The sequence below is a fragment of the Geotrypetes seraphini genome, chromosome 7 (assembly GCF_902459505.1).
Source record: "Geotrypetes seraphini chromosome 7, aGeoSer1.1, whole genome shotgun sequence".
Taxonomy (NCBI): domain Eukaryota; kingdom Metazoa; phylum Chordata; class Amphibia; order Gymnophiona; family Dermophiidae; genus Geotrypetes; species Geotrypetes seraphini.
The window spans coordinates 150,037,506-150,064,402 of NC_047090.1; the positions used below are offsets into that span (position 1 = coordinate 150,037,506).

General features: G+C 43.6%; 1 protein-coding gene across 7 annotated transcripts in view; it reads left to right on the forward strand.

Moving 5' to 3' along the window:
* Positions 1 to 26,897, forward strand: part of SYNE2 (spectrin repeat containing nuclear envelope protein 2) — a 654,322-nt gene that overhangs the window by 509,975 nt on the left and 117,450 nt on the right. For all 7 annotated transcript variants that reach the window (XM_033952730.1, XM_033952735.1, XM_033952736.1 and 4 more), the window contains 4 exons: positions 1,981 to 2,106; positions 6,564 to 6,719; positions 16,705 to 16,863; positions 19,951 to 20,117. In XM_033952730.1, coding sequence (XP_033808621.1) covers positions 1,981 to 2,106; positions 6,564 to 6,719; positions 16,705 to 16,863; positions 19,951 to 20,117 — 608 coding nt within the window. The remainder of the gene's footprint in view (positions 1 to 1,980; positions 2,107 to 6,563; positions 6,720 to 16,704; positions 16,864 to 19,950; positions 20,118 to 26,897) is intronic.

Here is a 26,897-nt window from a genome sequence, read left to right on the forward strand (position 1 = left end):
TTATAAGAAGTGCTGGGAAGGATTTTGGGTTCATTGCCATCTGGAAAGTCCTTTAGCATATATGAAGTACTGAAATTATTTGCTGCTATATTAAATAATAACCTCCACAGCTATTTGGCTCTGCACAAAGAATAGATACACCAGTCTTTATTCAATAGATTTTTCCCCCATGGACATGTGGGATCTATCCGCAAAGATAAATAGGGAGGGTCATTAGAGTGGACAGACTTGATGGGCCGTGGCCCTTATCTGCCGTCTATTTCTATGTTTCTATGTTTCTATAGCCTATTGTCTGCAAGGTGAAAGAGAAGGTCTTCATCCCTACTAGTTATGGACCATTGCACCCACCATAGCAAAAGGAAGTCCCCTGTGTCTATCCATGGTCAATGATATCTTGACTTGTCCCAACTTGAGTATGAACATAAGAATGGCCTTACTGGGTCAGACCAATGGTCCATGCAGCCCAGTATTCTGCCTCCAACAGTGGCAAATCCAGGCCACAAGTACCTGGGAGAAATCCAAATAGTAGCAACATTCCATGCTATTGATCTCAGGGCAAACAGTGGCTTCCCCCATGTCTGTCTCAATTGCAGACTATGGACGTTTCCTCCGGGAACTTGTCCAAACCTTTTAAAACCCAGATATGCTAACATATCCTCTGGCAATGAGTTCCAGAGTTGAACTATTCATTGAATGAAAAAATATTTCCTCCTATTTGTTTTAAAAGTATTTCCATGTAATTTCATTGAGTATTATAAGAGCATAAAAATAGCCTTACTGGATGAAACCAAAGGTCCATCAAGCCCAGTACCTGGCCAAAACCCAAAGAGTAGCAACATTCCATGTTACCGATCCAGGGCAAGCAGTGGCTTGCCCCATGTCTTTCTCAATAACAGAGCATGGACTTTTTCTCCAGGAAATTGTCCAAACTCTTCTTAAAACCAGCTACGCTACCTGCTCTTATCACAACCTCTGGCAACACATTCCATATCTTAACTTCCTCCCATTGGTTTTAAAAGTATTTCCCTGAAACTTTGTCGAGTGTCTCCTAGGCTTTGTAATTTTTGACAGAGTGAAAAATCGATCCACTTGTACCAGTTCTACACCACTCAGGATTTTGTAGACTTCAGTCATATCTCACCTCAGCCGTCTTGTTTCCAGGCTGAAGAACCGTAACCTTTTTAGACTTTCCTCATAAGGGAGGTGTTCCTTCCCCTTTATCATTTTGGTTGCTTTTCTTTGAACCTTTTCTAGTGCTGCTATATCTTTCTTGTGATAAGGAGATCAGAATTGAACGCAATACTCCAGGTGAGGTCGCACCATGGAGCGATACAGAGGCATTCTTGTCTTGTTAACCATTCCTTTTAAAATAATTCCTAGCATCTTGCTTGTTTATATGGCCGCTGCCACACATTGGGCAGAAGGTTTCATCTTATTGTCTACAATGACACCCAGATCCTTTTCTTGGTTGCTAACCCCCAAGGTGGATCCTAGCATCCGGTAACTGTGATTTGGGTTATTCTTCTCAATATGTCCCCTAGTCTTTGTAATCTTTGAGAGTAAAATGTCAATTCACTTTTACCATTCAGGAATTTGTGGACCTCAATCATATGGACACCACTGTTTTAGTGCAGTGATGCTCAAACCTGTCCTGGGCAACCACCAGGCCAATCAGGTTTTCAGGATAGTCCTAATGAATATGCATGAGAGAGATTTGCATATAATGGAAGTGACAGGCATGCAAATCTTCTCCATGCATATTCATTAGGGCTATCTTGAAAACCTGATTGGCCTGGTGGTCCTCCAGGACAGGGTTGGGAACCATTGGGGTATAGGATTGCAGCAGGATTAAATAGTCCTTTTTGTGATTTCCTACCATCACATTCTGTGTTTTCACTGGGAGTCAAATACTATTGTTAATGACTTGTTTTGATTCCTCACGGTTTAGTTGTGTTTTCATCTTGTTTTATTGTAAAACAGACCTGGGAAAACTGTGAAAAGCAAATTAAGGAACTGGATGACAGGATCCAAGATCTGAATTGCAAAATAAATGTTCCACTTCCAAAAATGTATGAAGATTTGCAGAGATCAAAAGAGCAAGATAAGGTACCTAATTGAAATGCTGTGTCCTTTGAATTTTAATCCCTTACATCAGACGTTCCCAGACCTGTCCTGGAGCACCCCTAGCCAGTCAGGTTTTCACATTCACAGTGAATATCAATTAAATAAATTTGCGTGCAGATTTCTCTCATGCATATTCGTTATGGATATCCTGAAAACCCAACTGGGTAAGCGACCACTGCTCTAAGGAAAGATTCATGTTGCATTCATCCTGACTACTTACTGAATTATTACAGTTTTTTGGTGCACTGAGGAAAATTAAATTCTCTAAAAACAAGCAGGGATATCTGTGTCCTCACGTAGGATGATGTTATCTTTGGCAGGTCATGGTTGGAGAAAAGTAAAAATAAACTTTAAGAGCTTTCTAGTCTTGTACATTGCAAATTGGGCTTACAACAGATGTGCTCAAATTGGGCTGGGAAACCCATATAGAGGTGCTCGACACTCAGGGTTGCAGAAGAAAAACAATGAAGGTGACTGACTGGTGTTCAATCTCGTTTATTAATTAGACTAGATATGATCGTGTTTCGGCCCCAACTGGGCCTGCCTCAGAAATCTGATTATATGAACAAGACGATGTTTATGTAAACGCACAGTCTTCCATTCTTAATCCTGTGTTCCAATAATTAGGACAATAAAGGTATATTGAGGTGGAAAGGAGCAACACTCAATGATGCTCCACATTCGCTGCCTGCATAGTACGCCGCTCACAGTGTAACCTAGGGTTACCATATGGCTCCAGAAAAAGGAGGACAAATTGAGACACCTGGGTTTACCTTCCACAAACCCAGGTGTCTCAATCTGTCCTCCTTGCTCCCATTGCTTTCAATGGAGGTAAAACCTGGATGTTGCAATCTGTCCTTTTTTTTTTTTCTGGAGCCATATGGTTACCCTATCACCACCCAAGGCCTATAGCAGGGGTAGGGAACTCCGGTCCTCGAGAGCCATACTCCATCAGGTTTTCAGGATTTCCCCAATGAATATGCATTGAAAGCAGTGCATGCAAATAAATCTCATGCATATTCATTGGGGAAATCCTGGAAACCCGACTGGAATATGGCTCTTGAGGACCAGAGTTCCCTACCCCTGGCCTATATGCTTATAGCGTACACTGATAGTTTTTTTATGTGGCAGCTTGTTCCTGCTGTTTCTGCCATTTCTGCTACTGCTTATTCAAGAGGTTGTGGGTGGTGCTTGTTACACTTTCTTCTAGAAATGAATAGTTCCATCGAAATTGACTCGGACTCCTGAGGCAGGCGCTTTGTGCTGAAACGCAGCTCTGTGTCGAGCCTTTTTTAGTGGACGCATAATAAACATTACCCTTGTATTGGAATCAGAGTGGTTCCCCTCCCCGTTTTTTGGGGTTTGATTTACACTAATTTACATTGTGGTAAAATAAATCTACAATTTTGCTGTTTAACACAACTAATGGGCAAAAATCACACATTATTCTCTTAATGCTTGTCATTAACTATCCCCGCTTAGTGATTTTTCTAGATTATACAAGATTTTATGACTTATGGTTATTCATTAGCATGCTAATTTCCTGCCTAACATGGTTCCAGCAGTACCTCTTCTCTCTTCCCTTTCCCTGCTCCCCTGTCCTGAAGCACCTCTCTCCATGTCCAGCAGTACCTCTCCTCCCTTCCCTCTTCCCGTCCAGCAGCATCTCTCTCTCTCCCCATGTCCAGCAGGTCTTCTCCCTTTCCTTCCCTCCTCACCCTTCCCCTTCTCCTGCAGTACTCCTTCCTTCCCATATCCAGCAATACCCCTTTCCTCCTCTCCCTTCCCCATGTTCAGCAGTACCGCTCCTCTCCTCCCTTCCCTCCTCCTCTGTCCAGCAGCACCTCTCTTCTCCCTAGCGGCAGCTCACTGTGTGCTTTTAACTTCCCCACACAGCTGCTACGGTCCCATCAGGCAGCCTCGGGGCCTTTGCTAGGTCAGCCCGCTCCGACAAAAGAGGAAGTTGCATCATCTCATTGGAGCCGAACTGCCTAGCAAAGGCCTCGAGGCTACCTGATGGAACCACGGCTAAACTAATGCTAGTAGCAGCTGTATGGGGAAGTTAAAAGCACACAGTGAGCTGCCACTGCTGGTCAGGGGGGAGGCTGGGGAGAGGAGACGAGGAAGGTGGGTGATGCACAATGGCAAAAGGAAGTTGGGAGACATACAGCGCTGGTGCCTCTCACCCCCTTGGGTATACGTACTGCGTGTTGAGAACCTATGATCTATTATGACAGAGTGGAATCTCAATCTCGTCCTGTAGGTTTTTGCAGTGCCATCCTTTGAATGTCTGCACTCAATTTCTGTGAAAGATTATACCCTGAAGGTTGTTTTTCTGGTGGCTATTTGCTGGATCAGAAGAATTTTGGCATTTCAGACCCTTTTGTGTAGAGACCCCTTTCTTGAAGTTCACAGAAGCAGGAGTCTCCATCTGCACCATTCCTCCTTTCCCCCAAAGATGGGCATGGTGTTTTGTCTTAATTGGTCTCATTGCCATGCTTTCACCAGGAAAGTTCAGATATTTGAATTATTTGGACGCTTATAAGACATTGGTGCAATATTTGCGGGTGATCAATGAGTTTCACAGATCTGATCATCTATGTCTTTGGGTGGTCCTAGGAAGAGTGAGGCCACTACAAAGGTGCCCACAGTTCGTTGGATTAAGGAAGCAATTGAACAGTATCTGCCTAAATACTCAAGGGGCATGAGCTGCCAAAAGGTTTGTGAGCTCACTCAGCCAGAGGCTTGAAGGCATTTTGGGCTAAAGCTCATGCAATGCCACCAGCTTAGATTTGCAGGGCCAGCAACTGGCAGACCTTGCATTCCTTTGCTAAACATTACAGGCTGAATGCTCAGACCAGGGAGGATTCAGCCTTTGGTTTTTCTGCCTAGCTGGAGAAATGCTTTGCTACTTCCCACACTTTCTGAGCTGGTCTGGTGGGATGAAAAAGAAGGAGATGATACACATGGGCAGATCTGGATGTTCTGGGACCTGAGTATCCCTTTTACCTTGCCCCTGCCTCATTTTTCCTTCTGCTTGTTCTCTCAATCCCTTAAAGGAAAGGAGAGGGAAAAGATTTTGGATTTAGCCTACACTTATAACATATAACTATGTATTAATAACTGTACTGATCTGCCTGTACTAGCAACTCTATTATTGAATGTCTGTGTCAAGCTGTTCATTGTAACTTCCTGGGTAACTGACCCAGCCTCTTGTAATATAATCCGACCTGGAGCTGAATAGGTAAAGGCAGAATAGAAAGCCTGATTAACACAACATAACCTTTTGCAGTCGTAGCTCAAGGTGAGTTATATTCAGATACAGGAGGGATTGCATTCTAAGTCTGAACCTGAGGTGTAACGCAGGATTAAGTGACTTGTCCAGGATCACTCGGAGCTGCAAGAGGATTTAAATCAGGTTATTCTGGTTCTCGGGCCAATGCTTTAACAATCAGGATACTCCTCCATTCCTTTCCTTCTGGGCTTCTATTTCCCACATGCAAATACAAGTTCCTCTGCTTAGCCTTTCCTGTCCTCCCCCCCTTCCCCCTCCCCCCCTCTTATAGTCCTTGACATTAAATAGTGTATCATATCCTCCCCTGCCAGGTTGCTTTCCATCTCTCCATGTCATACCTCTCAAGGCCCCAGGCCTGCCTTATTGAATCCTGCTCAGTGAAACCGACTTCAGTGCCAGTGATCCCTTTTCCCCCTAAAGTGTGACCCTAGGCGGATACCTAGTCCACCTAGCATTTAGTGAGACAACCCTGTGCAATATTAATACTGTTTGATGAGGTTACTTAGTAGTTATACTTGATGAGATCAGATTTAAAAAAAAACAAAAAACACCTGGCCCTAAAAGCAAACTGAAAAGATACTGAGAGTGTGTAAAAGTAAGCAGTCCAAGTGTGCTAGATTTGCTAATGACAAAACCAAAAAAAGAACTGCAGGAAATGTACAAGGTACAGGAATTTTTCTTCAAATCAATAAAAAGTTTTGTATCCAAAATTAGTCCTTGACATTAAATAGTGCGGACATGACACGGTCCGTGTTTCGTAAAAACACTTCTTCCTCAGGGGTCCACGATATATAATGGATTTGTATGCAAGAACCATATGGATAATAGCAATTGAACAAAAAAAACTCTAGAAACACAGTTGGTAAAAGTTCTCCTATCGAGAATGCTACTCAGAAAACACTGAATGCAGAATTCTAATGACCAAGACTTCGGGAGGCAGGATAGGGCCATGTTGTGGCACATTACAGTATTATTATTGAAGTTGCATTAATTACTAAACCCCCCTCCTTTCTCCTCCTCCTTTTCCTCCTCCTCCCCCTCCTCCTTTTCCCTGCCCCTTTCCCTATTCAGAGGATTAACCAGCAGGTTTCAGAAAAGCCAGCTGACAGCTGGAAACTTTTTTCCCCCTTCTGTTTAAATGCAGGAATTGGAGGAATCCCTGGCAGGCTGGAATCGTCTCTTGGAAGAACTAAGCAAGATGAAGACTGACTTATCTCATTACATTATTGCAGAGGATGTAATAGTGCTGAAGGAACAAATAGAATATTTGAACAGGCAGTGGGAAGAGCTTTGCCTAAGAGTAAGTCGATTACATGTTTCTGTGTTGTTTAATGAGGTGCAGGGCTGTAGCAGTGTGCATTTTCCTGCTGACCTTCTCGGACAGCACTGGGACAAAGTTCAGTTTCTGAGTGCAGCTACTTCTGTTTCTGAAAGCAGGAGAAGGGAAGCCAGAACTCTGAACCTGTTCCACAGGTCAATATGAGGTAACTAGATTTTAAGAAGATGAGAAATGCAACTGGCAACTCTCTCCTACCCCCAAATCACAGAGGAAAATGTAGTGAGACAAAGAGAGCTTTACCTTAAAATGCTGGAGGCAGTATGGCTCCTTACAGTCTTAAGATTGCCAAATTTGCCATCAATTATCCAGTCTGAGAGTGGAAAGAAGTGATATATTAGTAATATTTTGGTGAATATTTATGCTTAATATATTTTATAGGTATTACGTGCCAGGGTTGGCTAATGACCCCCATTCCAAAATGTAAATACAGCCTCTACCTAATGGAATTGTTGACCCTGTATGTTCAGTTCCTTAGCATGGACCTATTTGTAAAACTCTGCAGCCTATTAATGCCGCTGAAGGCCTTGGTTTAACAAGGACAGATGGCAGATGGTTCCTGTGCAGCCTCAGCCGCAAGATCTTTCTCCCAACCCTTCCCCCACTCATGAATTTTTTTTTGCCTTTCCTAGAGCAGCAGCATCAGAGGGTGAAGGTGAAAGGGAGAGTTGGGAAAAATGTCTTAAGTATAAAAAAAATAGAGTTGAATAAGAAGAAAATGTGTTTGCATTAACTTGGGGAAGGGAACAAAATTTAAACAATGAAACTTTAATGGCTATGGTTCTAGATTAAACCTGTCTGCAATGAGCAACTGTAGGTGAAATACAAAGAATATTTTTAGTTGGTTTTACGTTTAAAGTTGTCTAGTTTTCAGGTAACTAGACCCCCCCAGTATTTGTAGAAATGGCTGCTGTTCTGTAAGGATTATCTTTCAAAACATTGAAGTTGTCCTAAGGGAATGAAACATGGGCTGAGATTCAGCCTGCCTTCCCAGCCATGGGCAGAATTAAGCTTGGAATATTCAATACTGGGCCATGTCCAGGCACTGACCTGGAAGCAATGCAGGTCTGGCCGATGTTCATTACCAGCACCCACATAGCTAAGTGGCAAAGATAAAGACCATTGGCCGTAGTAAGGGGCTAGGGGGTATGGGCAGCGCCTCTCCTCCTCTCTACCCCTCTCCGCCCTCCTACGTACCTCTTAAAATGTTTACATTGATATAGAGAACCACGGGCGGTATTCAAGTCCAGGTTGAAGGCCCACTTTTTTGAAGCTGCATTTAAGTTCTAACCCTGCCAACCTGTAAACCACAAATATCCGTGTCATTCCCCCTGTAGTTCCCTACCCAATCTGCCTCAACAGTCCCCTTGTAAATCCCTGCATGCATCTGGGAAGGGGCCTAAGGCTCTGATTGGCCCAGGTTGTTTAAGGCCCCTCCCCACCAGGAGAGGAAAAGCCCATCATTTTGAAGAGGTGGGCCAGTTGGCTGGCGGGAGTAGGTTTCCCTCCGGCCAGTCATCTAAAGTAAGGTAAGGGAGAGAGGGCGGGGGTCATCGGAGGCATGGAGGTGGGTTTGTTGCATGGCAGTGGGAGAGCATGGCCATCTCTCCCGCTGCAAAGGAAGGTTGGGGGGTGCATGAAAGATTGGGCATCTCTCCCGCTGCTGGGGGGGTGTCGGTTGGCGGCAGGAGAGATTGGGTATCTCTCCTGCTGCCGAGGGGTGTGTTGGTTGGTGGTGGGAGAGATTGGGCATTTCTCCCGCTGCCGAGGGGTGTGTTGTTTGACGGCGGGAGAGATTGGGTATCTCTCCCACTGTTGTTGGGGAGGGGGTTGCGTTTATTTTGCTCATGTGCCCATCCCTATCGCCAGCGATGGGAACATGCAAGTTTAGCGAGTCTTTGCTACTCTCTGTCAACCTCAATTGACATGAGTGTTTTTTGGAGAATGACTCGCTTTTTTAAAATTGCTTCTATAACGGCTGTGATAGCAGCCCATCATTTTTTTTAATGCAGTTTTTTTGAGAATCTAGGCCTCAGTTCTGTAAGTTAAAGCCATAATTATTTTGGCAGGGATTATAGACTTGTCGCATGTTCTATGCTTTAGATTGAGCCCAGTAAACAATCACAGTTTATTATATAATTTTAATTGTGACATTTTAAATAAAGAATGGCCTGCCATGTTAAAAAAGAAAAAAGCCAGCTGCTATGACAATGACACAGTATGACCACAAATCATTAGGGCAGAAGTAGGGGAAGAATGAAAACAAAGATGACGTGCTTAGCAGAACGAATTAACTGTTGCATTCTTGTCATTGTTAAACGTGCACACATGGCATGACCAAAACAAATTGCATTTACAGATTGTGTCTCCACTGATTCATTATAAAATTAACAGCAAAAGATCTTGCCGGTTGCATTAGATACAAAAAGGCTGGCCTTGTATTTTTCTTGCCACGTATGCTGTACTTTTTCTGTCTGCCTTCCAAATACCCGTGACCTTCATAAGCGATATGCAGGAGGATTTCCTGACCTGGCGCCTCTCACCTGCACACGTAACACCAAGCCAAAGGCAGCTGGAAGGCTGTTTGGTTAGATGTTCTCTCAGGGTTTCCGCAGCTGGCATTGTGCTTGTTGCAGGTTTACGGGCCTCGCTGCGTCTTGTCTGTTTGGTTAGCTCTGAGCTTGTGTATCCATTGTTAAAACAGTTAGCTGCAAACATTTTAGATAAAATCCTACTAGATTAAAGGGGGACTTGTATATAGTACTCCCCCGATATTCGCGGGGGTTCCGTTCCAGGAACCCCTGCGAATCTTGAAAAACTGCAAATACTGATTTTTCATGGGGGAGACTGGAGAGGGCAGCGGGAGAGGCAGGAGAGAGCAGCCGTAGCGCCGGCGAGTGTAGGGAATCACTCGCTGTATGCTCCGACCGCCTCTTGCTGCACTAGGTTGGGCCTCACCAATCAGGAGCTGCGTGTCAAAGCAGCTCCTGATTGGATAAGGCCCGACTTAGTGCAGGAAGAGGAGGTCGGAGCATACAACGAGTGATTTCCTGCACTCGCCGGCGCTACGGCTGCTCTCTCCTGCCTCTCCCGCTGCCCTCTCCTTGTTGGTGGTTCGTGGTCGGAAAATATCACGAATGAGCGGGACCGTGAACGACCGGGGGAACACTGTACTGCTTTATTTTTTGTTACACATTCAAAGTGGTTTACATATGTATAGGTACTTATTTTGTACCTGGGGCAATGGAGAATTAAGTGACTTGCCCAAGGTCATAAGGCGCAGTGCTGTGTTTTGAACCCATAATCTAGGGTGCTGAGGCAGCAGCTTTACCACTAGGCCACTCTACCACAAGGCAGCTTAACTGGACAAAAGAGTTTATATTTGCCTAAGTGCAATATTCAGCAGCACTTTAACCAGACAGTGTTGCTGAATATCACCACCAACATTCTCTGCACTGTTAAGTTAGGGAAACAGGATGGGGTGTGATATATCTCCTATCTGTGGTAAAAATGATATACAAGTGCTTATTTGCTGTTTCACGTTACAATAAAGATTGGTGGGCAATTTTATGGGGATTGAGGTTTCCAAGTCCTAGAGGAGTTAGATATGAGAAGGTTGCAGAATGTAATTTATATTTGGTTTTTGTTTTCTCTTCTGAATTTCTTTTTTTTTTTTAATTGAAATTTTACAAATACAAAAGAATAAGAATGAAACAAAACAATAAGCTGCAGAAACCAAAACATACATAATAATATGCAAAACATAGGGCTCCTTTTAGGGCCTTAACGCGCAGAGTAGCGCACGCACCTCCTTTTGAGCAGGCGGTAGATTTTCGGCTAGTGCGCGCTAATCCGGTGCATGCACTAAAACGCTTAGCGCACCTTTGTAAAAGGAGCCCATAGCATAGTTAATATACAAAGTAAAGTTAATTGGGATTTACATGAGTCCTTACATATTTATCAAGAGGGGTCCAAATTTTTGTGAATCTGGCTATGTTATTTTGTTTGAATGTTATTATTTCCTCATACTTTATGATGCCTCCTCTTCCCTTCTCTAGCCACAGAGCGGCACACAAGGCTGCCTCCCTGGTCCCGCGCCGCTTCCGTTCTCGCGGGAAGGATTATGGGACAAGGCAGGCAGCCTTGTGCGCCACTGTGCCGTTAGAGAAGGGAAGAGGAGGCAGCTGCTTCAGCCAACCAGGCAGGTAGCCTTGCGCACTGCTCTGCCGCTAGAGAGGCAGCCGCGTCTTTATAGTAGCAGCAGCTTCCCCGCGGGCCGGGCACGAGCAGCAGCCATAGGAACCGGAAGCTGCTGAGAGTCCCGGCACGGTGGTGCGGCCCTGACAAGAGCTAGCGGCTATGGCAGCAGCGGCGACGGGTTCCGACCTCCTGCTCTCCTCCCTCCCTCCCTGCTAGAGAGGCAGCCGTGTCCAGCGAGGGAAGGCACCAGAATTAAAATAAGGTAAGGGGGGGGTTAGGTATTCGCTCCATCAGAAGCACCCTTATTTCCACCAATTTTTTTGGGGGGTAAAGTGTGTTTTATGGAGCAAAAAATACGGTAATGACAATGTAAAATGTGTGACCGATTGCTCTTGTGCTCCATTTAGAGGGCACACAAAACAAGAGAATTTAGATAAATACTAGAGAATAAAAAAATCAATATACAAAAATTAAATTAGATGTGTGCTCAGTGAAATCAACATCAAAAATGCCATTAAAGGCTGAAAAGATGTTTAACATTTACATCGTAGCACTTGCCCCCCCTACCTCCATCTAATAAATGTGTATATACAGTGTTGAAAGATAAGAGCGATATTTATCTCAGCTGTTTCTCCACTGTCCTGATCAGGCAGGCGATAATAGAAGTGCCATGGCGCCTTATATCAGCTGTCAAGCAAGTCCATGTGTTCCCATATCCCCAGATAACCTTTCGTGAAAAAATCCAAATCACATCAGAAATAGTCCATGCATATTCCACATTCACAGCAGTAAAATCCCGAAATAAATGCGCACTCCACTCAGCTTCCTCGACACAGATCGTGTTTCAAACTGTTCTTTCTCAAGAGGAAAAGTCCAACGCGGGTCAGAGAAAAAAGACTGCAAACTCCCAAACTCAGCGGGACCGCACCCGCCGGGCAACATAGTCTTCAGAACCTAGCGGTCCGTGGATCAAAATTTACTTACAGTACCCTCTCTACAAATTAACACAAGACAAAATGAGATATTCACAGTATATGCTCCACAACTATGGAAATCTATGTCTTCTCTCTTGAGAAGTGTGCCGTCTCTGGACAAATTCAAGAGTTCCCTGAAAGCTTTCTTTTATAAAGATGCCTTTGAAGTCTAGGATCACTGCTTGACTTTTTCTAAAGGATAAAAGAGGCCATGGTTCTTTTCCCCTACAATCCTAATTGTAGTTCCCCATACGTATATGTTCCTCTCCTAGAACTAATGTAGTTCTACCCCCAGTTCCTTTTGTATCAAGTAAGTCCTTTTCTGACTCTGTCTGAATTTTAAGCTGTAATATAATGGCTATGTTTTATCATGTACATCGCTTAGAAGTTTTATAGGCGATATAATCAAATTTTAAATAAACCTGAAACCTACTTAACCGATTAGCAGTAATATTCACACTACTAAACCAGTTAAGTAAGCAGCTAAAGGCTGTCCTCGCTTTTAGCCAAGGGAGATAACCCGGCATGGGACAGAATATTGACTAAAAACTGGAAAGACCACAGTAGACTTAATTTCAATTTCTGGTGGAATTCGTTGTGTCACCTATATAGAATGGAAAGATCATTGGCGGTACAGAATGGGAAGTATAATAGTTTTATAAAAATATGGGAGCCTTTAACATCTTTTTGTCATGATTAATGCCATTTTTCTATTAATTATACGCCATTTAGTGTTGAAAGAGGGGAAGGATTTAATGGGAAGGTTTATGATCTTATAATGAATAATGTGATTAGAAGGAGGGTGGGGGGAGGGTTGCATTTATATTTATAAGATATGATGATAAGATGTTCAAGTGGTCTAATTAATAGTGTTTATTATGAATTCTGTACACTTGATGACAGTTTAAAAATGAATAAAGAATTAAAAAAAAGAAAAGAAAAGAATATTGACTGGTGTCCGGTTAACTTCTGGGTAGTGCCAGAAGAGTTTTGAATATTAACTTCATTATTTGTTCTTTTATATTTAATATTGCACTCAAATACGTAATATTCTGGTCAAGCATGGATTTGCAGAGAGATATGAGTAGCACAGCAGGATCTGAACGCGTGTGTATTGGTCATCTATTTAATTAACTGGTAAATAAATAGAGATATGCCTGGATTTTTCACACAATGGGAGCATGCTTGCCTTGAAATGAAAATTGTTTCCTACAGTAGACAAGGCCCCGTTGACCTTAGCATGGTGCAAACTACTGCCATTTCCTTTCAATGGGCCTAGCAGGGGGTTTGTGCATCAGTGGAGAGAGAACTCTTGCAGCATAAGACACCATTTAAACGTGGCTATTCTTATGTTTTTATGGTTCTTTATTAAGGAGTCTTGATCAGGTGCAGCTGAATATATTTTTCCATTCCTCATTAGCCATCTATAGAGTAAAAATAACTTATTTCCTCTGGAAAGCTTCTGTTTTACCCTTCTTAGTCACCGGCTCATGCTGCTAAACTTGGTAAAAATTCCCAAAATGATGCAGTGTATGCAAACGTAGTCTCAACAGTAGAGTGTTATAAACTGACACTGGACCCTGCTTACTATTGAAGTAATATAGGTGGTCAGTATAAACTAGCTGCTAAGCTGCTCTTAGCTGCGACCTGAACTAACCCCAGATATTTAATGCTAGGGTGTATATGGCTCCCAGCATTGGATATCCAGGTATGTTCACTGCCCCGGAAATTAACCAAAAGAACAGGGAGAAAACTCCAAAAAACTGACACAAAAACTTAGAAAGAAACCAACAACAAGGCAGAACTAGTCAAAAGGTTTGGAGAGTGGTAACTCAATGACAGAAATCCTCTGTGATCACAACGCAAGTATAGCGTAAATAATAAAATAATAAATGTGGGTGTAATAGGGTACCCTCAGTGTGAAGGAACAGCGAAAGGAGAAATACTCCAGCACTTCACATTATCAGACAGAGGCAACCATGCCCCCGCCTACACACCATCATCGGGTAATTCAGTGCGTGCTTTAAATCAAAAAGTGTGGATCAAACCACAAAATAACAAGTGAAACACAGGTGAAATCAATCAAAGAGACCACTCTGAGAAACCCCCCCCTCCCCCCAGCCAACTCCCAAAAGCAAAAAATCAGGGCAGCGAACTTAGCTTAAAGGTCTTTACAAGTCATCCAAACGAAGCAGGGGCCGAACGATGGAGCACCACTGGATACCAGGTCCAACCAAGCCTGGTTTCGGGAACACAACATCCCTTCCTCAGGAACCCATGAATAAAGGAATCACTGGCGCAAGTCCGAGCCGGCTGGAGACTTTTAAGCTAAGTTCACTATATTTGCGTTGTGATCACAGAGGATTTCTGTCATTGAGTTACCACTCTCCGAACCTTTTGACTAGTTCTGCCTTGTTGTTGGTTTCTTCCGGAAATTAACCAGGCATTGCCTCTATATAGAAAGGTGCCCAGTTAACCCTCTTCCTAAAGTTAAGACAGCTGTTTTACTGACCCGACATTATGCGGTTTTGCAGTCGATTAGTGGACTTAAAACCACCGTTGACTGGCTAACTTGACACTGCTCTGGCCCACCCCTAATCTTGCCAAGTAGGGGATGGATGGCTAGCGGACATATTCAGTGGCACTAACTGTTTAAGGGCCACTGACTGTTGGCAGTCTTCTTGCTTAGTGGGTGTAAATGGGCAGGAGCCTCTCCTGCCTAAACTCATGAATATCAACCCCTGGGTGTTTATTATAGTGCTATGCCTTTATCTATTTATATATATTGTGTATATCCTACGAGTCTATACGGATTACAAATTATTCAGGTACTCAAGCATTTTTCCCTATCTGTCCTGGTGGGCTCACACTCTTATCTAATGTACCTGGGGCACTGGGGGATTAAGTGACTTGCCCAGAGTCACAAGGAGCAGTGCGGGATTTGAACCCACAACTCCAGGGTGCTGGGGCTGTAGCTCTAACCACTGCACCACACACTGTTGTGTTGCTGAATAGTAATAATACAGTGGAACCTTGGTTTATGAGCATAATTCATCCCAGAAGCATGCTCATAAACCAAATTGCTCGTATTTCAAAGCGAGTTTCCCCATAGGAAGTAAGGGAAACTCGCTTGATTCGTTCCACCTTCCCTCCTCCCCCCCCCCCCCCCGAGGCCACCGGCGCTGCTCTACACACCCCTGGGATCTGACATCCCCCCCCCCCACAATCCGGCATCCCCCACTCACCCACCTACTCACCCAAACACAATCGCTTATCCCACTCTGGCACCAACGCACAAGACGTGCCGGTGCCCGAAGATCCTCCCTGTTGCTTGTGCTGGGCCTTGAGCATCTGCACATGCTCAAGGCCTTCTAGCTCTCATTCTCTCCAGCACAAGCAACAGGGAGGATCTTCGGGCACCGGCATGTCGGTACTGGTGCTAGTGCCAGAGCGGGGTATGCCATTATATTTGGGTGGGTGAGTGAGGATGCCGGATCGCGGGAGGGGGGGGGGGGGTGCTCGCAAATCGAGGCAAGCTCGATTTCCGAGGTGTGGATTTTGCAAATGTTTTGCTCGTCTTGCAAAACACTCGCAAACCGCAGCACTCGTAAACTGAGCTTTGACTGTAACTTTATTTTTATACTGCAGTACCTCACAGTTCAATACGGTTCACAATAAAAGAAAAATGTAAAACACCGTGAATTTACTTCAAAGATACATAATGCATAAGATCACATTATAATAAGATTGACAATTATAGGTGGTTGCAGTTGAAGCAGGCCATTCAGAGTGGGTTCCCTGATTGGCAAAATCTAAAAAATCATTATAGCTTGCAGGTCCTATGCTTCCAGACAGATTTCCTAGGACATTAGGCCGCCCGGTGGTATAAATTAATATCTGAATTCTTGAATAAAAAAACCAAAATCTAGTCTTAGGGCTCCTTTTACAAAGACATGCTAGTGGTTTAACGCGCGTAATAGCACGCGCTAAACCGCCGGACGCGCTAGCTGCTACCACCTCCTTTTAAGCAGGTGGTAGTTTTTGGCCAGCATGGGAGTTAGCGCGTGATGAAACGTCGCGCGCGTTAACCCCGCTAGCGCGCCTTTGTAAAAGGAGCCCTTAAAGACATTTGGAGCATTGAGATAAAGCAGTATATTTCTGCTTCTCAGTGGCCACAAATTTGGACTTGGAGGATGAGATGTACAACGTCAGCATCTATGAGACAAACCTGGTTTTTCCTCTTACATAGAAGTTTCTGGACCCCTGTTAGGTTACAAAAATTAGACAATTCTAAATCTAATAGATGCTGGCACTGTCATCTGGACATAGGGACATTGGATCATCTGTTGTTCTATTGTCCTTTGATACTCAACTTTTGGAAGTTTAAAAAAGGATGGAGAAATCAATTTTTACACATTTTCAATAAAAGTTGGACTAACGAAGACATTAGGAGCTGGAAGGATTTAATGCCCAACTGCATTTTGAAGGTCCACCCCAAAAAATTTCTTACACATGTAGCTACTATATGTGAAGTAGTCTACATGTAGCTATATGATAAATGCAATGAGTCCAGATTGTAAATTAGTACTCTCTATGGGAAGATATATGATTTAGTACTAATTAAGTGGCATAGAACTACAGCATTTGTAAATCTTTAAACATATAAAAAATACTTATCCTGCTCTCTTTCTGCATTTATCTTGAATTATATCTGAAATGGTTAGTTTCCTGCCGAGAGATGGACTGACGGCTGTTAATTGACACCGTATTCTTAGGTGGCTCTGCGAAAGCAGGAGATCGAGGACAGACTAAACGCCTGGACGGTATTTGATGAGAAGAATAAAGAGGTCTGTCAGTGGCTGACCCAGATGGAAAACAAAGTCCTGCAGACTGCAGATATCAACATTGAAGAAATGATAGAAAAACTGCAGAAGGTAAACGGGACAAGCATGTGTCATTCAGCCATACTCAGACTTTCTATTATGTAACCACCTGAGGTGGGATTTAAAATGTTGGTGCCTCGTAGGCAAAAACCAGAGAGCAGCTGGAGAGAGAACGTTTCTCTCATGGAGATCATAATGCAAGACTCTAAAGCAGGACACACACAGTCGGGTTTTCAGGATACCCACTAGGAATAGGCATATAATGGAGGTAGTACAAGCCAATGTATCGCAGGCAAATTCATTACAGGTATCCTGAAAACCTGACTGACTAGGTTGAGAACTCTATTTAGCACAGGTATTTGGTACTTTCAAAATCTGGTTCTCTATGCAGTTGGTTATCCATGCATGGTAATTAGTTAATGTTTTATTGTGTTTGTTCTGTTGAAACATGTTTTAGTATTTTTAATATATATGCATGTAATTTTGTAAACCGCATAGTTTTTAGCATGTGCCTCTGAATATGTAAAGACCGTTGACTTTTATCTTTATTTGTGTTTGATGAGCAAGTTCAGAGGTTATGGGAAACCCCACCCCCTTGCTTGCTGCTGCTCTTGTTCTGTCCTACTGGATTCAGTAGAAGGCAGGGGCTCCCAGGCCAGCAGCACAGGAAGGCAATGAGTATCCGCTTCCATCTCAACAGCTGCTGCTCCTTTTAAAGAAAAGTTTCCACTTCGGGGTTGGAGAGGATTACGGGGGAGAGATGGGGAAAGAAGGGTATGTGAAAATAGATAAGGCGAAAAAGAGAAATGCAGTGAGGAGACAGGGAAGAAGGGGAGAAATTCTGTATAAGGACGCCGGTTTCTGCAGCCACCTAAAAAGCAGCTGAGAATTGCATACCGGCATCCTATACAGAATCACATCTGTCCTAAGGGACAGACGCCCAACCCCGCCTAAGTGGCCCAATTCTCTAACCAGTATCCTTGTCACAGGCACAGGTTAGTGAATCACGCCTGATCCCTTCCCATCTGATTGTTGCAAGGAAATACCCCTGCCGTGATCAGCTGAGTGTCTGCGACAGGGAACCCCCACCCCCCCCCGGCAGGAGGGTTGCCCAACACCCACCCGCTATCCCCCTGAACTTCCATCCAACACTATCCACGACAGGAGGGATGCCCAATCTCTCCCGCCACCACCTCTGAACCCCCTTGAAGTCCCCTGGCAAGAAGGATGCCCCCCGAAACAGTCCCCCCAACCTTGAAAGGCAGGAGGGATGCCTACTCCCTCCTGCCAGCAGCACCCCTCCCAAACCCCAGCACCCAAAAACTCACCACAACACTCTCCTTCTTCAGTACCTTCTGTAGTTCGGCTGGCCAGAGGGATGCCTACTCCCTCCGGTCGCCAGGTCCGCCTCTTCACAATGACGGACCTTCCTCTTCCCAGTGCATCCTGGGATGCACCAGGGAGGGGCTTAAGGCCCTGACTGGCACAGGTGTCTGTAGCCCCTCCCATAGAAGGGGCCTTAGGCACCTGGCCAACTGATGTCTTAGGCCTCCTTCCCAGTGCATTCTGGGATGCACTGGGAATGGTCTAAGGCCCCGATTGTCATTACAATACATCCCAGAATGAACTGGGTAGGAGGCCTAAGACTCCGGTTGGCCCAGGTGCCTATGGCCTCTCGTATGAGAGGGAGTGGGCATCCCTTTTGCTGGCCAGCTCCTAAAGGTATGTGTTGGGGGGGGAGGTTCGGGAGGTGTCAGGGGGATGTTGGGGTAGGAGGGGGTGTTAAGGGTTTTGGATGTGTTGGAGAATGTCAGGGGAGTGTCAGGTAGGTGTTGGGTGGGTGTTGGGGAGTGTCATGGGTGTTAGGGAGTGTCAGAAAATGTCGGGTAGGTGTTGGGGAATGTAGAGGGATCGGATGTGGGGGTTTGTCGAGAGTGTCAGGGGGTCAGAGGATTGACAGGGTCAGCAGCAGGAGGGAGTGGGCAGGTATGTTACCACTTAGGGAACTGGAATTGAACTGAGCTGGTGGGCTTAGGATCTCTATAGTTATACTGTACTACTATTTATATTGATGTTAAGTTCTAGAAAGTTCTTGAAATTACTCCAAGGCCTAGGGCCAAAATTATCACAGCAGGTGCTTACTGGTGATTTTGGCGCAAGACAATTCAAAAATTAAATTACCGTGGCTTATAAAAGCATGGCTTGTAGTCATGTCTGCTGAGAGGCAGGTTTCCGCTGCACACTTTGTGGTAACAGCACATCTGAAAAGCCCTTACCACCTGCCTTTTTGTAGGCAGTAAAGACTCCGTCAATAACCTGGTGGTAAGAAGTGCTACACACCTTTACCGCAGTGTGCCAGTGCTTTGTGGGTATGCACACCCTCAATGCGCACCTTCCTCTGCCCATCTCTGCCCACAGCCGTGGTAAGCCTTTCTGCCTCAATTGCTGCATGGTGAATCTTTTTTTTACCACAGCAGCAAGTGTGGCATGCCTACAGTATTGTTTGCCGTGTGGCAGTGCCCTACCACGCCTTAGTAAAAGGGTCCCTAAGTTTACTCTGCTTGGAATCAATCTGGAATGTTCTTTAAAAAAATTTTTTTTTTCAAAATATCAATGTCCCAGTCACAAAAGCAAAGCTGGAGGGGAATCATAGCCATTTTCTATACTTTTGTGGCATAGGCAATTTACAAAGAACACTTATTACCCAGGAACAGTGGCACAGTAAGGAGGGGCAGTCCGTCCCAGATGCCCTCATCCAAAGGGTATGGCACCCCTCTTCCTCTGCTTGCCCCGAGTGCCCCTTGCCTTCCCCCGTACCTTTTTTACTTCCCTGGCCCGAGGTTGCAGCCCATGTCGGCATCGGCACTCTCTCTCTGATGTCACTTCCGGGACCCGTGCCTAGGAAGTGGCATCGAAGGGCAAGCAGACACAGACATGGGCATGCTGCTCACACTGTAGAAGTTAAAAAGGTATGGGGAAAGGGAAAGGGCTGCACGCGCGGCAGGGAGGGGGGTGGGGAAGGGGCGCCACTACCCAGGAACAGGGAAAAAAAAAAATTGTTACACAGAGTGTATGATTGTCTGGACCAGAGCAATAAATTCCGTTACTTCTATTTAGCAAAACTTGTTTCCCTGTTAGGAATGTGTGGAGGAAATAAATCTGTTCCATGAAAGTAAACTTCATTTGAAGGAAATGGGCGATGAACTGCTGAAAGTCAGCAATGCAGCCAAATCCACCGAGATAGAGAACAAGCTCAACAAAATGAATGACCGCTGGCAGCATCTCTTCGACGTCATTGGAGCACGGTAAGAAAACGCTTTCGCTTTCCTTTTTTTTTCCAAACTTGTGACTCAAGATGGTTTGCGTAGATGTCAACTGGACCCCTTAACCCATGCCTCGAGGCTTTTTTTCTCTGAGGAAAAAAACCTCATTATCACACTTTGTGGCTGGTAGGGGCCAACATGATAAAGGCAGCCGACTTCTCTGGGAGAACGAGAGGGCACTCTCTAAAGTTAAAAGGGAATCGATCCCGTACGAACGTAAGGAAGTTCTTCTTCACCCAGAGAGTGGTAGAAATCTGGAACGCTCTTCCGGAGTCTGTCATAGGGGAAAACACCCTCCAGGGATTCAAGACAAAGTTGGACAAGTTCCTGCTAAACTGGAACGTACACAGGTAAGGCTAGACTCAGTTAGGGCGTTGGTCTTTGACCTAAGGACAGCCGTGGGAGCGGACTGCTGGGTACGATGGACCACTGGCCTGACCCAGCAGTGGCAGTTCTTATGTTCTCTGTGTCCCTGAGATCACCTACATCACCTTCGCTAGCTCCCTTGCTAGCCTTAATGGACAGCAAACATGTACTCTCATCTGTTGGGCTTTGGTGTATGGTGCTACAGCCTGAGGCACAGAATCAACCTTAGAAAAGGGTCTTTATTACCACAATTTGCAGTTACTGTATAAAGAGTGTGAAGCCATTCAACGTCTTTAAATATAAGATCATTTCAACTTTATTAGTAAATTTATAAATCTGTTAAGCTAATACGTATCTCTCTTCTGTTCAGTGAGAAGCCAACTTGTGCACTGGTTAAAAATAGACTATTTAAAGTTTAAATGATTAATATTAATAAGCTGATTGCCTTTGTCTCAGCAAAAAAACCAAAAAACAAACCCACAGTCTGAAACGTGTGAGCAAATGAGTCTGGCTTTCTTTAGCTTTCTTTAGTCCTTGATGCGTTAGGACAAAACTCAAGTTGCCATCTGGCTGCAGTTATCCTAAATAGCCCTCTTAGATGTTCATGTGCACATGTGCTTCAGCTTGTGCTGCTCAGAAAAAGCATTGTAATGCTTCACAGGGCAGAAGGGGATGTGGGGTGGAAGCGTACAATTGCCATGGAAACCGTTTGGGGAGCCTGCGTCTACCCTAATGGTGTTAATGTTCTAGTGAGGTTTGGCCCGTTAAGTGCACTCATCTTTTGGCCACATGTACATGTGAGAAAGAGGGCGACAGAATAAAACACAAATGAAGCAAAATAGAAAAGTAAAACCGTGACTTTTTCTGAGAGTTCTTTTTCCTCTCGTATTTGAATTTCTTATGTATTCTTACTCGCTATTGCTTCCAGAGTAGCTTTCCTCAGATTCAGGGAGAATGGGAATTATTTTTGTGTTTGTGTTAACCTCTTTATCTGTGCATTCAAGCAGGCACAAAGCCAGACTTCAGATTTGGGGGGGGGAGGGGGCACACATTTTTGCCACTGCCACATCCACACCCATATACAGCAGCAGCAACCCCACTTACAGAGGAAACTAATTTTTCTCTAAAACAGGGAAAAATTACACTTTCCTCTGTAATGGGGGGTTCCCCCCCCCCCCAAGCTCCCTCAACAGCAGTGCCAACACTTCCAAGTAAACTGGGGGGACCCCCCTTGGAGCACTTTAAATTTAACTTTTTATCCGGAGTGCTGACATCCTGCATGCATTTGTCTCAGCTCATTTGTCTGCGCGCGATTGTCCCGCGCACTTTCATCTATGAACCGTTTCGTGAGCTCTGCTTGACGAGAATTGTTTCAGGTGTTATATGCATCTTTGAAAAGAAAGGTTTTACGTTTGGACTTGAATTTGTCTTGGGAGGGTTCGATTCTAATGTCTAATGGAAACGTGTTCCATAGAGAGGGGGCAGTGACTGAAAAGATAGTTTTACAGGTTGTATTATAGAATATCTCCCGTATAGATGGAATTGTTAGCAAAGTTTGAGTGTTGGATCAGAGCGTCCTGGAGGGAACATAGGGGATCAGAAGTTTGTCAATGAAAGCTGGTGTGTTAGTGTTTGGTTTTATAGGTTAGAAGTATTTTGTATGTTAAGCGGTGTGTGATAGATAACCAATGGGCATTACGGAGGAAGGGGGGTGACATGATCAAATTTCTTTGCTCTATAGATTAATTTGACTGCTGTGTTTTGTAAGAGTTGTAGACGACGTATTTCTTTTTGCGTTATGTCCTAGTATAGAGTATTGCAGTAATCAATGTGAGAAATGACGAGTCAGGTCCTCAGTTTATTTATCAGTTACCTATGCAGAGCCATGTTTAAGGCTTTGCTAAAATCTAAGTATGCCACATCTAGCACTCCATCTAAATCCAACTGTTTCACTACCCAGTGAAAGAAATTGATCAGATATGTCTGACAGGACCTGCCTCTAGTGAAGTCATTCTGCCTTGAGTCCTGCAGTCCTCTGCTTTAGAAGAATTTCCATTCCATTAGTCACCTCAGAGGTCAGACTAACAGGCCTGTAATTATCAATCGCATCCTTCAACCTCTGTGGAGAGAAACCACATCCACCTTTTTCCAGTCCTCCAGGACCACTAAAGACTCTAAAGAAGCAATGAAAAGGTCAAACAGAGTTGCTGCCAGAAGTTCCTTGAGTACTCTCAAGATGCATTCTGTCAGTTCCCATCATTTTGCCTACTTTTTGTTTAGCTAGCTCCTCACAAGCAGTCTTCTGAGAATCAGTACATGTCTACCACACATCTATTCCCATTAGCATTTGTTTTTGTGTTCCTACTCCCTGACTTTTGTAAACACAAAACAGAAATATTTGTTAAGCAGTACAGCGTTATCAACTTCTACATATTCCTTCCCTTCACTCTTGATCTTCACAATGGCACTTTGGCACTCTCTCCTATAACTAAAAACTGTCTTGTCTCCCAATTTTACTGTATATAGGCTATTTTGTTTTTCAATTTGCAACTGTGCTTTCCTGACTACTTTTCTATCTTCTCTTGCTTTTCTAGTTATTGTTGCCTGTCTTCCTCTCTCTTATGTCTTGTAATTTATTGGATTAAATTTATTATTTATGAAGGCTAACCTCTTTTTCTTTATGTTTCCAGCTACCTCTTTTGAGAACCAAAGCAACATTTTCCTCTTACTTTTATATACTTTGTTAACACAAAGGTTTGGCACCTTTATTCCTTTCATTTATGCCCATTACTTTTCTACTTCCCCTCAGCTGCTAAATATTCCCTCACTGCCCAGCCTCTCCTATCTGCTTAACTCTGATCAACCTAGTAGTCTTTTTCATTGCCTGACACATTTTGGCACCACTGCCTATATCAAGGACTAATATAGAATTCAAATATTAATCTGGACCACTGATGAATAACCTACTTGTGAAGCGGAAAACAAAAATGAGTTAGGTCCGGAAAATAAGCAAACTATAAAGGAAGCAAAAAATGAAAAGGAAGGGGAGAAAAAGAAGAAAAATGGATAAACTAAAACTAGAGTTTGCGATGTTAGGAACACTCCAAAGGGGAGGAAGTGAGAAAATCAAAAATGGTGACTGTCCACTCATGTCAGTGATAATAATTTAAGAAATATATATATTGTATACCAAAGGGAAAAATGCATTAATGTAAAATAAATCTATATGTGTCTCACCTTAAAGAAAACACAAAACTCTTTCTCTCGTGCCACTTGATAACAGAGATGCTATAGAGGTACAGATCAGGAAATACTGTGTAAAAAATACTGTAAAGACTTAAATCGTTCTCAGTGTATCAAGAAAAGTACACTAAAATCCTCATACATGGGCTACAACACATCTCCTTGAAAGGGCTAGATGGCACCAGCCTCATCTCAATGGCAATCATGGGTCTACACAAGAATTATAAAAATATCATTGAAAGGGCTAAAAAATTATCGGTGACAAATCCCTGCCCATAAAATTGCACAAAGAATATGGGCTCCTTTTATGAAGGTGTGCTAAGCGTTTTAGCACACGCACCGGATTAGCGCGCACTATAATAATAATAATAATAATTTTATTTTTATATACCGCCATACCCAGGGAGTTCTAGGCGGTTCACAACAAATAGAAGAGTTACATACGGTGCAGTTGAAAAAAAGAAGAACATAACAAGTCAATCAAAGGGTCAAAAACTAGTTTACATTGACAATTTAAGTGAAGGAAGGGCTAATACAGAGCACATACGGTATGTACTGTAAGAGAGTACAATTGAATTTATGAGAGGGGGAAACAAAGCATATTGTATGAGAGGGAGGGGGCAGGGATCTTGGGGGGGAGGAGGGGAAAAAGTAAAGAAAGGAGGGCCATGTTGAGGGGGGGGAGGGGAGAGTTAAGGATTTGGTCTGATGCAAAGAAGAGTGTTCGATCTGTTTTCTAATGTGGAGAGGGGGAGCGTTAAGCCAGAAGAGGGGAGCTTTAAGGATTTGGTCCATTGAAAAGTAGAGTTTTGAGCTTTTTTCTAAAGTGGAGGTATGAAGAGGCGTCAAGTATAATTTGGGCGAGCCATGAGTTTAGTTTGGCCGCTTGAAAAGAGCATGCGCTAGCCGAAAATCTACCTCCTGCTCAAAAGGAGGCCTTAGCAGCTAGCGTGCGGGGTGATTTAGCACGCGCTATTCCGCGTGCTAAGGCCCTAACGCACCTTCGTAAAAGGAGCCCTATATCTTCATAGATAAGTCATGATTTATCCTTTAAAAAGTGAAAAGAAAAGCAACTTGACCTATTTACTGTTACTATACCTTCTTATTTATTTATTTAAAAATGTATATACCGCATAAAACTATGCGCTTAACATATTGGTTACACACATAATATACTAATCGCCCTTTAGTCGCATGAATATGAACAAACAATAGACAAACATCAATAAAACATTCAGCAATAAAACTGTAAAAAGTTAAAACCTAGATATTCGTTGGCACTACTTGTTACAGGAAGAACAAAAGTAGCAGCATTTCCTAGAAAAGCATTAACAAAGAGCTGCGTTTTCAACATTTTCTTAAAATTGATCTTTCCAACACATCATTGATGCTCCAATTCTAACATGAATAATAGGCATCCTCCACTCTAAACTCAATTTCATAGTGTTTTCAGACCGTAGATTTCTTCTAGGTTGGTAAATTTCAAACAAGCTCATTTCAGTTAAAGAAATGTTCAAAGAATTGGTGAAAAACTATTCCTATTCACTTGTAAAGTACCCATGTCTGTTTTAATCATTCCTCCCATTAGCAATTCAGTAATCTCTTATTTGTCCTGTTGACCTGTTTTGATTAGATTGTAAACTCTGTCTAGCAGGGACTGACTCCTAGATGTGTATTGTAGGGCTCTGCATACCTCTAGCAGCAGCTTTAGAAATTAGTAGTAGTAGTAAAAACTAGCACAGTGTTAACAAAAATAAAACAAAAACAACAGAGCTTTACATACCTGCAGATCTGTTCTGAATTAAATCAGTCGTTCTTTTCATAATATGCAAACCAAACCATGGACCATGGCTCCTTTAACAACACTTGTCTTTCACGCAGTTACTATGTAAATGGCAAAGTCCTCTTGATACTTGTTAAATACCTGTTCACAACCCATACTCTCTTATGAGACCAAAAAGAAGCTGTGAAAATACCAGAGGGGTTTGTGTGGATTTTGAACCCACAGCCTGGGGAAGAAGATGTAGTTAACCACTGAACCACATCAGTTTCCTTCTAGGTGTGAAAGTACCAGGAGGGTTTGCAATAGATTTAAAAACTACCAAGGCTCTTTCTGAACATTTATGTTGTGGTTTGGGATGGCCTAAAGGTGTTTTGGTGATGTAGCATCAGGAGACTCACAGGGCAGCAAGCCCTGGCTAGAAAGACAGATGTGGCTCAGTGGTTAAAGGCACTTCTTCCGTCTTCCCAAGGTTGTGGGTTCAAATCCCCAGGAGGGTCAGGTACCCCAGCACATATTCCTATTTTTTTAATGACAATCTGCCATCTAGGTGCATACTGATGATGTCACAATGATGTCGAGATTGTGCATCAAACATGTCCACTTGCTGTGAGCAGGATTTCTTTTCTTCTTTTCTTAACCTTTTGGGAATGAGGTTTATGTTTATTAAAATCTTCATATACCGCATATACAGCCAAAAAGGATCAAAGTGATTTACAATATAATTCAATCAAAATTATGAAAAGAACTCCATTTAAATAGAAAAGAAGGAAATAAATAGTATTTCTAATACATATTATATCTGTTCTGCTTGGCGCGATCTCCCGTTGTCTCTGTTAGGGCGGGCTGCCCTGATTAAAATGATGTTTCTACCTAAATTATTGTATCCTTTGCAAACGGTTCCCTTTTGGGTGCTCCAGCGTGACATTCGGAAAATTCGTTCACTTTTCTCTGCTTTTTTGTGGCGTCATCGGCCGGCACGCGTTGCCTATGCAAAGTTATCCCTCTCTAAGCGGGAGGGGGGTCTGGGTCTTCCGGACGTCCGAGCGTATAATGTGGCGGCTCTCATACGATTTGTTCATGAGGGAGTGACAGGGGTGGCTCGATTTTCTCCTGCGGAGTGGATGTCGGGTTGGTGTGCACCCTTTACTTTTCTGAATCTTTTGCATATGCCCGGAGGTACAGGGGGAACCCTTTCTTCTAAATTGCGGTTCTTGCACCCATTTTGCCTGGCCTGGAGATGGTGGCGTAGGAGACAGGCTCGTTCTCCGCTGGCTTCCCCTTTTCTGCAACTCCTGGGTAATCCTAGCTTTCCTCCGGGCTTGAGTCGATCACTGTTTACTACCTGGGCCACTCGGGGGGCCTCCACTTTA